Source organism: Capsicum annuum, chromosome 2 (genome assembly GCF_002878395.1).
Source record: "Capsicum annuum cultivar UCD-10X-F1 chromosome 2, UCD10Xv1.1, whole genome shotgun sequence".
Taxonomy (NCBI): Eukaryota; Viridiplantae; Streptophyta; class Magnoliopsida; order Solanales; family Solanaceae; genus Capsicum; species Capsicum annuum.
The window spans coordinates 142,256,277-142,269,357 of record NC_061112.1 but is presented as its reverse complement, the minus strand read 5'-3'; the positions used below and the strand labels follow the sequence as shown (position 1 = coordinate 142,269,357).

The 13,081-nt window shown below is 33.3% G+C and overlaps 2 protein-coding genes across 2 annotated transcripts; one reads left to right on the top strand and one right to left on the bottom strand.

The window, feature by feature from the left end:
• Positions 1-2,063: 2,063 nt before the first annotated feature.
• Positions 2,064-6,106, top strand: LOC107860090 (protein DETOXIFICATION 14). Its single transcript, XM_016705324.2, has 7 exons — positions 2,064-2,882; positions 3,549-4,093; positions 4,193-4,279; positions 4,363-4,419; positions 4,521-4,759; positions 5,297-5,502; positions 5,608-6,106. The coding sequence occupies exons 1-7, from the start codon at positions 2,646-2,648 to the stop codon at positions 5,665-5,667; spliced, it is 1,431 nt and encodes a 476-aa protein (XP_016560810.1). The 5' UTR covers positions 2,064-2,645; the 3' UTR covers positions 5,668-6,106.
• On the bottom strand, positions 5,927-11,643 carry LOC124896068 (leucine-rich repeat extensin-like protein 3). The gene is made up of 2 exons (XM_047407301.1): positions 11,364-11,643; positions 5,927-6,539 (listed from the first exon to the last, which is right to left on the bottom strand). The coding sequence occupies exons 1-2, from the start codon at positions 11,396-11,398 to the stop codon at positions 6,278-6,280; spliced, it is 297 nt and encodes a 98-aa protein (XP_047263257.1). The 5' UTR covers positions 11,399-11,643; the 3' UTR covers positions 5,927-6,277.
• Between the last annotated feature and the right edge of the window lie 1,438 nt (positions 11,644-13,081).

Sequence of the window (13,081 nt, the reverse complement as noted above, 5' to 3'; positions counted from 1 at the left end):
TAGATAATATGATTGGCATTGTATTTAATATTTTTGTTTGTTCAAATGCACTGGACAGTATGTAATGTATATTCTGTTTTGAAAACCACTGAACTACAGTTTAAATCGACTTTTTTTGCTGTGCATTATCAATTCCAGGTCATATATTATATACTACATACTAATTAAATTATAGACTAAAATAATCGACTAGCCTCATAATATATAATATATCAGTGTTTTGTCTACAGAATAAATACTCAATACGTAGTGTATAATAAATCTACCTGATTTTCTATTGAACAAACTCTTTTCTTCATACATGTTGAATTCAAAATAATTATGACGCATTGAAAAAAGTGTCATTCTGAAAACAGTCATCCCAAGTTATGAAATCGACTATACATATTACACATCGACTAGACTCGAAGTATATAATATATCGATGCTTGGTCTATAGGGTATAGTCTAAACTACATAGTCTATCATCGACCGGTCGTGTAGTATATTAAAGAAACCCTTTTCCTCACACACTGAACCTTTCAATGTAATTATTACACTTTGCGAAATGCAGCGATTTGAAATGACTCGACTGCCACAACCACCGCGACTTTTCATTTCTTATTTTCACACATTTTATCCCCTTCAATAAATATGTATACAACTTATATTAGTCGATTTTCTCATGCTCTGGTCTATTTAAAGAGGTTTTTGTCGATTTTAAACCTAATTTTTGAAGAAAAAGACTAAGGGAGAAGAAGATGGCTAGAAGGAGATACACACTAAGGCTAATGTCCAGAATGACAACCATCAACAATATAGAGTTACTTAGGATTCACAGCGACCTGGATTTCCTTTTCCAAGATCTTGCCGCCGATCAATGGCGTCTGGACAGAGAGCTTCCGCGAATGGCTAGTTTTCTTCGAGCCATAGCCGAGAGGCTTAACCTAGATCCCCGTGAACTTATCACCCCCTTCATCCCCCTAATGTAGTTTTATTTTATTTGTTTTGTAGTTAGTTGCTTAATGAAGCTTTCATGGTAGGATTATGTAAATGAAAGCTTCATTTTTGACTTTTTGCTTGAGATTTTTTTCCCAAAAATTGTAAATATAGATGTAATGAACATTTATATATCTATAAATAAGTTTCAAGTTTCTGTCTGCATGATATTCTATTTATCTATAATGATTTCTTGGTATTTCTTCAGTAGTTCCTGTTTTAAGATTTGCAAACATTATTTAAACTTGGAGTACAGTACGAATAAATAATTGACTATGCTAAATACAAATTCTATAATCGACTGTGTCACGTACGACTTATATACTGATATTAGTGTTGATTATCCTGTATATTGACATATTATCGATTTAGACTAAGGTCGATTATAAACCATTGATACAATCTATGATCAACTTACTGAATATATGGACAACTTAAAATAATGGGGGGAAAGGAAGAAATTAAATAAAATAAAATTAGAGTACGTCAATTAGCACTATTAAAATATTGTAAAGCAATTTTGATGCATCAATTGTGACTCCCAATCACTTTTGGACGTGATCAAGTGTTATCTAAGACACAGTGTAGTCATAGATCACTAAGATAACACAAAAAAAAAAAAAGAAATAAAATAAAATAAATATTAATCATCCAAGCACTAAAGAACGACTACTTATCATGACAAGAGATTAGACTTATATGATGACCGTAAGAGTGGTGGTTGTCACTTGCCAGTGTTCAATGGACAAGTAGTGTATGAGAACAAGAAGTCCTTCTCAACAGAGATGCTTGCTCTATGTAATTGGTTGTTACTACCATTGCCCTCCCCTAGACTCATTTGATCGAGTGTTCAATTGTTTTGTAATCTCATATTATGATATTTAGTCACTTTACATTGCGTGAATGATGTTTATTTTATTCAGTCTTACCTTGAGTTAGAGCAAATAAAATCTTAAAAAAAATAAATGAAAATCCAAAAATTTTACGGTAAAAGGCAAAAATATTCCAACTCCCAAGTCCTTGCATACATCTTTACGTGTAATCTTCTCCTATTAAGACTTGGAGTTATTTCCAGCTATTTGATTGGGCAGATAATAACAAATAAAAAATCTTCCCTCTTGATTATTTTAATAACTATGGATGTTTGATTGATCACATAATATAAGTAAAGAAAAGAAGGATTTTTTTATGAGATCGTGCCTTCTTTTATAAAGTGAATAAAAAGATAGAGTAGTGTACTATTATAAAATGAAATATAGAAATACTTGTTTGATCCCATGTTTTCTGCGAAGTCCCAGTAGTAGTTGTGCGCTCAATCAGATTTGCAGGAGAGATATATTATACGATTAATTACTTTTTCCGATCCATTTTATATGATATAATTCGACTCTTGAGATTCAAACAAGAAATATTTTTATCACATTTTTTCATATGTACTTTAAATATTTGATAAAGTAGTTAATTATTTTGACTTGTAATATTTTTTTATACGTAGTTTCTAAATATATAAATTATCTTTTTAAAAACCGTTAAGTTTGTAGATTTGATTGACTCTCGAAATTTGAACTATGACAGAAATGAGTATTAATAAATTAAAGCTACTCCTGAATAATTGTACGCATGTGGCCTAAAGGCTAATACAAATCAGAGTTAAAACTCCTAAGTAGATGGAAGAAGCACTGTTGGAAGAGAAGAGTGGAAGTTTGAGGAGAGGAAGATGGGATGTGTTTGTGAAAGAGTTGAAGAAGGTGAGCTACATAGCAATGCCCATGGTGGTGGTCACTGTATCGCAGCACCTATTGAGGGTTGTGTCCATGATGATGATTGGCCATCTCAATGAGCTTTCCCTTTCTGGTGCTGCCATTGCTACCTCTCTCACCAATGTTACTGGCTTCAGTCTCCTTGTAAGCTTCCTTCTTCACATCCTTTGCTTTTTTACTTCACCTTATTTACTACTCCTAATTGAAATGACAAAATTTTTGTACTTCATCTTATTAATCCTTCCTTCGTCAGTACTGGAACTAGTTCATGTAATTTGAAACCAGGAAGTGTAGTTGTAGTGATAATTATGTGTGTGTTAAGTGGTTGATGAAGTGCGCAACTTGTCTCCTGTAGTAAACTTTGCTTCTTAGGATTTGCGGGTTACTATTAACATATGCGTCTCGGTAGTTTTCAGCAATTGATTAGGCAACGGAGCTCCAAATAGAATTGAGTTTGTTTCGAAAATGACAGTTTTCCATGAGATCAAATAGCATTTTTGAGTTTTCATTACTTAAATCCAAGTGAGGTAGCTAAAAATTGTGATGTTGAGGCTTAGTTACCGTGTTGCTTGCTTTTGGACAAGTGTCCTCTGGATTCTGGCTCAGGCCAGGGACAGAAAAATGATAGCTAGAATACTGAGCCTGAATTTTAGCCATCAACAATTTATAGCTCTTTGATAGAATAACGTTTTAGATCTATTAGACTCGTCAAACATAAAAACAGATCAAGGTACGCAGCTTAATGTTCGCTATCTCATCTTTCATCTGGTATATTCCTTTTCAAAACTGTTTTTGGATGCTGCAACGCAGTTCGGAATGTCCAGTGCCTTAGAGACTCTATGTGGACAAGCTTATGGAGCTGAAGAATACCGGAAGCTAGGAATCTACACTAATGGGGCAATTATATCTCTCCTTGTGGTTTGCATACCGATATCTGTCCTATGGCTTTTTGTGGACAAATTTCTTATACTCATAGGTCAAGACCCTCTTATTTCCATAGAAGCAGGCAAATATTCGTGTTGGCTTATCTCTACTTTATTTCCTTATGCGATTCTACAAGCATTGGTGCGGTACTTGCAGACTCAAAGCTTGATTCTTCCAATGCTTATGAGCTCAATTGCAGCTCTCTGCTTTCACGTGCCTCTCTGTTGGGCGCTTGTATTCAAGCTAAACTTGGGAAGCGGTGGAGCTGCAATTGCAATTGGTTTATCTTATTGGTTCAATGTGCTATTGCTAAGTTTATATGTGAAATACTCTTCCTCCTGTGAAAAGACTCGTCTTTGTTTCTCGAAAGAAGTCTTGACTAGCACAAAGGAATTCTTCCATTTGGCTATCCCTTCCGCTAGCATGGTTTGGTAAACTCGCGCTCCTCCTCCTCAAGTCAACAAAATAATGCATGTGGTTTTATGCCTTTATTCTCTATTATAATCAAAAGAATGTCGTGATGATGACAGCCTTGAATGGTGGACATCTGAGATAGTGATACTGCTTGCTGGTCTCTTGACAAAACCTCAACTTGAGACTTCAGTGCTTTCAATATGGTAAATTTATACTGTAGTCTTAGAATTGTCAGCATTCTATTTAAGAATATATCACTACTGACCTATGTTGTTTTTCCCGACAGCCTCTTAGTTTCTTCGCTTCATTATTTCATACCATTTTCCATTGGTGCTGGTGCAAGGTTTGCTCAAATGCTCTCTGCTAAGTTCTGTATCTTCAAACATATACTACCTACCTCTCGACACAAATATGGCCTAAGAAAACCATTCTTGCCCTTTGTAGCACTAGAGTTTCTAATGAGCTAGGTGCTGGGAATCCTGAAGCAGCTAGAATGTCTGTCTTGTCAGTAACTGTACTTGGATTGGCAGAGGCCATCGTTGCATGTGTTGTTCTTCTTTGCTCCTGTCACGTCCTTGGATATGCGTTCAGTAATGAGAAGGAAGTTGTGGATTATCTCAGAGACATGACTCCACTTCTTTGCCTCTTGATTGGGATAGACTGCATTCAGGCAGTACTTTCTGGTGAGTTCCAATTCTTGCTAGTCATTCTTTACCGTATAAAATTTAGCCCACGATCTGCATTTCTTTAACAGTATCATCCCTTCTATTGTCATAAAAAAGAGAGCATTCTGTTAGCTGTTCCATTTCTTCTGTGTTCTGAATCCACTTAGGAAGGGGAGCCTTGGAGTAACTGGTAAAGTTGCTGCCATGTGACCAGAAAGTCACGGGTTCAAGCCTTGGAAACAGCCTCTAGCAGAAATGCAAGGTAAGACTTCGTACGATACACCCTTGCGGTCCCTTCCCCGAACACCGCGCATAGCGGTAGCTTTAGTGCACCGGGCTGCCCTTTCTGAATCCACTTATGTCAGTGCTATCTTTTAATTTACAAGTCGGTTCACTATGTGTTCGTGACCTATGACTGAAAGTTGAAATCATACAACTAATTAGACCCAATCGTTCAGAGCGATTTACATCATTATCATTCTCTCAGCGTTTCATGATAGAAGTTTTTTACTTGCACGAGGCCTTCATTATAGTTACTTCCGTCCTGTATTATAGGTGTTGCGAGAGGATGCGGGTGGCAGCATTTGGGAGCCTATGTCAATCTTGGTTCATATTATCTGGTTGCAATACCAATAGCCATATTGTTGGGTTTCTTTCTCCATTTAAAAGGGAAGGGGCTCTGGATTGGACTAAATGCAGGATCAGTAGTGCAATCCCTACTGTTTTCCCTTATAACATGTCTAACGGATTGGCAAAATCAGGTTATCACTCAACAGAAGTAATTATTGTTTTATCAATCAAGATAGAGCATCATTCATGAGGATGACTTTTGTGGTACGTAACTTAATTTCTTGTTTGCATTACAGGCATCAATTGCTAGGGAAAGAATATTTCATGCAAGAGCTACTAAAGAGAGCGACCGCTGACAGGCCAAGTGAAAATAAATACCAAAGTTTCTGATTCTTTCTCGAATTCAGGAAAATAGATAAATTACATAGTGAGGATTGATGAAGAAGCCCGTTGGAATTCAAAAAAAAAATTGAAAAAATTGTTGCCTTTTTATATGATTTTGATCATCTCAGGAGCTAACTGAAGTCCGTTTCTTTGACTAATTAGAATATATAGTTGTAACTGTTAGTTCTTTTTATTTGTTGTTAAATTCAGTAGTTGGTAATCGAAAATCCATGAGGAGGAAAACGATCCTTTTTATAACCAACAGCAAGAGTACTAGTAGACAATAGACAGTAGACAAGAAGCTATATTGAGTCACATACATGATAACCGGGGTTGCTCAGGTGGTTGGGTTCGAATAACCAAGAGAGCAAAGAAACCGAAGCTGGAGGGACAAAACAAAAAAAAGTCACATATATATACATACAAACACATCACCCTTACTACTCAGTACTATTAATTAAGACAGTACTTTGTGAACTGTCTCGGTGATCCAACCTGTCTTCATCACTCATCCAGTCACCTTTTGAGTCTTGATTATATTTTCTCCAACTTATGTATTATATGCATCTTCCGAGCGGAGCTCTAGTAAGGTGGGTTAAAGTAGTTCAACGGTTGGGATGGACCAAAAAGATCATAATTATACGGTGGAGGAGGTGGTCCCGGAGCTGGTGGTGGTGGCCCTAGAAATGGAGGCGGGGGAGGCGGAGGAGCATATTCACTGACATGTACTACTTCTGGGGGAGGAAAAGGTGGTGGCGGTGCATTATATAGGCCTGGAGGTGGCGCTGGCGGCGGCGATGGCCCCAAATTGGGCGGAGGTGGAGGACCTGGTGGAGAGTGTCTCCTATGGTAAGCCATAAAAATATTAATACACAGGAGTTAATTTGTGTGTAGTGAGTGATTGGGTTGTTATGCGCATGAAAAGAGATAGTGCTATATATTAGGGTTGGCATTATTTTGATTTAAATCAAAAAAATTAAAAAATAAAATCAAATTTTAGTTTTGGTTTCGAATTTTTGATTTTTTGGATCGGATTCAATTTATAATTTTAAAATTTTGATTTTCGATTTAAAAAAAAACAAAGTCGATTAAACCGAAAAACCAAAATTTTATAAATAAATAAATAAATAATATATATTTTATTATATATAAAATATTTAGTAATTCACATTACAATTAACATTTAACAGTAAATTCGTATACGTCGCAGGCTGTTTATGGATTGTTTTAGTGACTCAAATATTTTATGGATTATTTTGGTGACTTTGTACTGCTTTATGGACTATTTATGAAGAAAGTATGTTGTTTCATGGACTATTTTTATGAGTTTTGTGTTGTTTTGTAGACTATTTATGCAAGGTTATATTATATGTAATGATTAATGACGTTATGTATTGTGTTAAGCTTATGATTATTTCATTTCGTTTCATCCATGTTGAGTTATTTATATTTGGGAATGAAAAACAGGTTTGAAAAAATAATTTTTCTAAAAAAACCCATCAATTTTTAAATACTCAGTTATGAAAAAGAGAGGCTAACTACGTTAACATTTCAACCCGAAATAAAAATCCGAAATAACCGAACCAAATTTGTAAAAATCGAACCAAATCGAATTTATTTTGATTTGATTACGGATGTCATTTTTATCAATCCGAAAATCGATAAATCGAACTGATATTAAACGATCAGACTGAACCGATCGAACGTCCACCCCTACTATATATGTTCACTTTTACTTATTTTATCGAGTCAAATTAGATGAATTTTGATTATATTTTAAATTGTATTTTTATTGTATTATTATATTAATATGAAAAGAAGTTATAACTTTTTTTTTTTTTTGTATATTTCTCAAGGATTTAAAATTTAAATATTAAATTAAATTAATATAATTTAGTTAAAGTTTAGAGATTAGTTACATTGATGAAACTTAACAAGTAAATGTGAATAGAAAGATTATTTTGTGGGGAAACTGCAAGCTGTGTCATGATGGACTAGTAGTTTCCACAGGGGGTAAGTGGAAAACAGGTTGTTGAGAGAGCTGAAACGTGTTCATAAGAGTCCAAAACTCCAATATATGAAGATTAGGTTTGTGATAAGGATGGCACTCTATATATATCTTTTGGATGTGGACATATGCCATCAAGCTCTCATTTTCTGGGTATGCGTATTTGCTTTGTAATTTTCCTAATCAATGTGAAACGTTTTTTCGCCAGACATCAACTTCTCTCATCTTTGGGAATTTTGTGTCAGCATGACTTTTTTTCGTAATTAGATAGCCCTTGTAATCGGGTTTGGACATAGTGATAGCTTTAGTACATCAATTTTCTAATTTAAAACTCTCTTTTGCGTTTCCATTTTCCTTTAATTTGCCCAAAGCGGATGTTGTTGATTTGCTCAGTTGTTCCTATATTTAAAATCTCTCACAACTTGCACGTCTAAAATTTGTCTCAAGAAGAAACTCTATTTCGTTGAGCATCTACCCAAATTACAAACTTTCTTCATTCTTGTGACCTTACTTTTTCATGCTTGTGAGTTGTGACCCTCATTTGCTAGAAAATCTGCATATTAGCTTAGCTTCCTCCATATAGTAGTACCCTGTTGGCTACCATCAAATATTTACGATCTACAATAATAATAGTCCTAACATGATAATATTTTATGTCGTCCTTGTCAATAAACTTGATAGTAAGTAGGGGATTCTAATTTATGGTTAAATTTAACCTTCATTGATGTTTCTTAGTTCTGTAACGAGACTTAAAAACAGTTCCATCTTACTTGAGTATTCCAAAAAGTTAGTTCTTTTATTATCTCGAAAAACCCCTCCAAAACCAGTGTCAGCCATTGAAGATTATTTGACTTCCATTTGTATTCAGTAGTGTAGCTAAACTATACTCATTCCATTTCAAAATAATTACTTTTAACTTGGACATATATTTTAAGAAAATTAATCATTTTTAGAATGAAAAAATGATAAATATACACTCAAACTATAATAAATGATACGTATATACCCTCCGTCATACTTTGATACAGATATGCCCCTATTGTTAATGAAATGGTAGGGGCATATGTGTACCCAGAGTATGACAAAGGATATATAAATACAATTTATCATAATTCAAAAGTATATTTATCCATTTTTTATTTTTAGAAAGTAACATCTCTTATTTAAATAAGGATAAACTGAAAAAAAAATCAGCATTAATGTCTTCATAATTTATATGAAACACCACTTATTTTGAAACAAAAAATCAAAAATAAAAACGCCACCTTTTGAAAAAAAAAAAAAAAGGAAGTAATGTTAAATTTATACCACCAAAGGATGTGGTGCAGTAGATAAGACTGTTCCTTCCTTAACTAGAGGTCTCGAGTTTGAACTATGGATAGTATGAAAAACTCCTTGATAACTCCTTGATAAGGGCCCTACCCGACACGAATTCGAATAAGTCGAACGCCAATATAAAATCCAGACATCGGATGGAAAACAAAAACAAAAGTTACATTTATTTGTAGACATAAAAAAAAGAATCAAACCAATGTACGTAGATCTATGTTTCATCCAAATTAACTCGAAACAACAAATTAAAATGGTAATAAACCTTGTGATAGAACTAGAGGCGGACTTGCATTATGGAAAATATTTAGTAAGGTATCTTAAAACATTGTGTGATGTGGAGCAGGCATGTTGGTTAAAATTTCTGAGGAGACGTGATAATCATCCCTTAAGTGAAGCCGATGTGAGACTAAGGAGTAAGGACTTAACACCTAATTCTAGAAAATAACTTAAAGCTTTAAAGGTTAATATAATTAAGGTAAACTTACGTAGATGTACAATTTGGTCATCTAGTTTATCATATATAGCCAAAGTATATATTATATATTAAGGGTGTGTAAAAATCGAATTAACCGATAAACCAAACCAAAAAAATTGTTATTGATTTATCGATATCGAGTTATCGGGTTAACAATTTTTTAAAAAATACATATTGAAATATCGGTTCGATTTTTCATTTTAAGGATTTAATTAACGGTTAAACCGATAACCCAATAAGATCATATTAAAATTATATTTTTATCCCTAGGTATATAATAGTGACTTTATAGTTTAAATACATACACTACTGTTTTTTGTATTTTGTGTTGTTGTCTTAGTATTGTTCTTTTTTTTTTATAAACTTGTTGGCTATCCACCCATTAATATCAATTAAAAACCTACATTTTTTTTTCAAAGATCGCTATCGGTTGCTACCAGTGGCGGAGCCAGGATATTTACGAAGGGGATTCATAAGTGAACATACGAACTAACCGAAGGGGGTTCAACATCTAATATATATATACATAAAAAATAATTTTAACCATGCATATATAGCATAATTTCTCACCGAAGGGGGTTCGAATGAACCCCCTCGGTAAAGGGTAGATCCGCCACTGGTTGCTACTGTATTCAAAATCGTTACTTAACCTAAAAGAAAACAAGTTTGTTTTAGTAAAATGTATTTGAATTTACTTCTACTTGTACTTTTTGTAGGCTTTATACATGAAGGTAGTGTATATATATGAACATATAAAAATAAGAAGAGAAGGTAAAGAAAATAAAAGGAGCATTTTCTTATCGATTAAACCAATAAATCGAACCATTAAAGGACCAAAATCGATAAATCGAAAATCGAAAATCGATAACAAATATCTTACTGGTTTGATTATCAGTTTAACATTTTGACAAATCGAACCACTAATACATAAAATCGAATCGAACTGATCGATGCACATCCTTATTATATATACACTATAGATATATATATTTAGTATAAAGTACACACTATCTATACATAGTGTATTTATTTTAAAAATTAGATGGCCCAAAAGAATTAGTGCGCAATTTTCTCTACAATTAACTTGTTCTGACAATTAGTCAAAGAATGTTTTGGTGTGTGCGTGTGAAAGGTTCTTGAAGTATTTGACTTTGAAAAGGATTTGTCAAGATACATTTGACAAGCTACATGGTTATGACCATCAAATCATGAGAGTTATCATTAGAGAACAAAGCACTTCCTGGATAATTGGGGATGGAAATATATACAGTGAAGAATAGTTTATCAATACAATCAAGGGCAACAATTAAAAATAGCAGAAAAATAGAATTTGGGTGTTTTTTCTGAAAAATATTTGTGTGTGAGAAATCAATTAGATATCAGACATTTTGAATTAAGAAAGTTAAAAGATCAATTAAAGGATGAACTATAATTAAGCTTCTTGTAGCCAAAATAGGGCATTTATATATTAGCGAAGTAAATAATTAACCATTAGCAACATGCCTTTATATCATGAATAGACATATAAACATGTCCCTTAGTTACAAATTAAAGCACCAATTAAGTGCAGGATGCAGCAGGTCGAACTTCATGGTAAGTCATATAAGATAATAAGTTACGCTAAACAACTTAATATAAGTTCCATTAGTGAATTTTTAAACAATAAGGATGAATCTACAAACAACATAAATATATTTAAAGTAACAAATTAAGTTGGGGAGGGGCTGAGGATGATGACAGAAGAATAGAGAGCACAAAGAATCAAGGTGCAGCTTCCGAATTAGCACCTCATTATCTGTGCTCTCTATCTTCTGTCAACAACATCTCGCTTATAGTTTACACTTTACACTTACAGTAAGGTGCTGTGCGACGAAGTGCAACATAGCATGTTCGCAAGTTTGGAAGAACCCACCCAGTGATGCTTCGAGGGCAAACCTAATATAAATAATAAAGTACTTCAAATTTTGAATCCACCACTAAACATGCTGCAGTCAAAAGTAGTTGAAATCGATATATATAAAAAGATTATGGAGCAGAGAGGATATAGGAGGCTGAAGGAGGCTTATATATAGCTGTTTAATTAGAATTGTAGCTATATCTTATAGCGTAGGATGGTTTGAGTGTTTCCCAACATACATCACCATCTATTTATAGGGGGAAATAGTACAACTACTAAAGTTCATTCATTGCTTTTAGATTTCAACCCAAAGTAAATGTTAAAATCCACTTAATTATCAAAATAAGGGTAAATTTGAATTAAAAATTTTAATATCTTCGTAATTACGTAATAAATTATTTATTTTGAACTAAATATAAAAGTTAAAAATAATATATAATAAGAAAAAGGATTAAATATGTCATCGAACTATTAGAAATGACTCATCTACGTCATCCGTTAAAAGTTTAGCTTGTTTATGCCATCGTTATTATAAACAGGCTCATCCATGTCATTACTTTTTAAATGTAGTGGTTTTGCAAAACCACCTTTGCCACGTGGCCTCATTTTAAATATCCACATCAGCAAATCGGATCCACCAAAAAATTTGAGCCCTTAAAAAGAAAACCACACCCTACCCATTTTCCAAACCCGACCCACATTGTAACCTAACTCAAAATTCGTCGGAGGGAGTACTATATTATTACTTTCGTGCCTTCGTGATTACGTTATAAATTATTTAATTTCAACTAAATATAAAAGCTAAAAATAATATATAATATGCATCAGAGGGATTATGTAATCAATCAAATCATAATATACTAGCCTGTAAGCTCAAAAAGCTGGCTTGTTTTTTGGAGTCCATTGCATTTGTTAAAAGTGAATTGCACTATTAGCTCAAAATTAGTCAAAACACTTTAATCTGTGGGGTAAAGAGGAGTATATAATTTGCATTAATGTGTCCATGCGTCACGTCTTTAGTGGATTAATTAGAATAATTAGCACCATTACACCAAGTTTGTTGGTGCCAAACGAATCAAGACTAATTCTTTGTAACTGTAACATGAACGTTTTCTTCACTTCTTTAAGAAAGTTACCTTTCCAAATATACATACAATTAAAAGAAATTTTCATCTTGAATAAAAGTATGTTACATAAGCAAAACTAGGCGTAAAAACGGGTCATAGTCCCAATCTGCTTGGTCCAAATATACATTCAATTCCTTCATTTATTTTTTTATAATTTTTTTAAAATAGATATAAAAATCTCTTCATTATAGTTATATATTACGATATAAGAAGAAAATATTTTCTTAATAATATTTGGTTGGCTTAAAGTTTTTGAAAAATGTTTTCCAAATCAACTTATTTTCCTTAAAACTAAGGAAAATGTCTTTCCTGAAAAATATTTTTCAAAACTCTCTTTCAACCTTACCCTTAAGTTGAAATATTCATACAACTCTCAAAATCACACTCAATATCCTTCCCCCACCCCACCCCCTACCACACCATCCAAAAAAAAATATTTCGATTTTTTTTCTTACCTCATTCCTCCATCTCAAACCCAAACCCCTACTCTCCTCCCCTCCCCTTCTAAAAAAGTATTTAATTTAAAAAAAAAAAAAAAAAAAAAAAA

Excerpts from the sequence above, each read along its gene's own strand:
- LOC107860090 (XM_016705324.2), top strand. The coding sequence starts at position 2,646 with ATGGAAGAAGCACTGTTGGAAGAGAAGAGTGGAAGTTTGAGGAGAGGA. Across the intron at positions 2,883-3,548 it reads TTACTGGCTTCAGTCTCCTT|TTCGGAATGTCCAGTGCCTT; the intron begins GTAAGCTTCCTT and ends GCTGCAACGCAG. Across the intron at positions 4,420-4,520 it reads TCCATTGGTGCTGGTGCAAG|CACTAGAGTTTCTAATGAGC; the intron begins GTTTGCTCAAAT and ends TGCCCTTTGTAG.
- LOC124896068 (XM_047407301.1), bottom strand. The coding sequence starts at position 11,398 with ATGCTATGTTGCACTTCGTCGCACAGCACCTTACT. Across the intron at positions 6,540-11,363 it reads TCGTCGCACAGCACCTTACT|GAGACACTCTCCACCAGGTC; the intron begins GTAAGTGTAAAG and ends GGCTTACCATAG.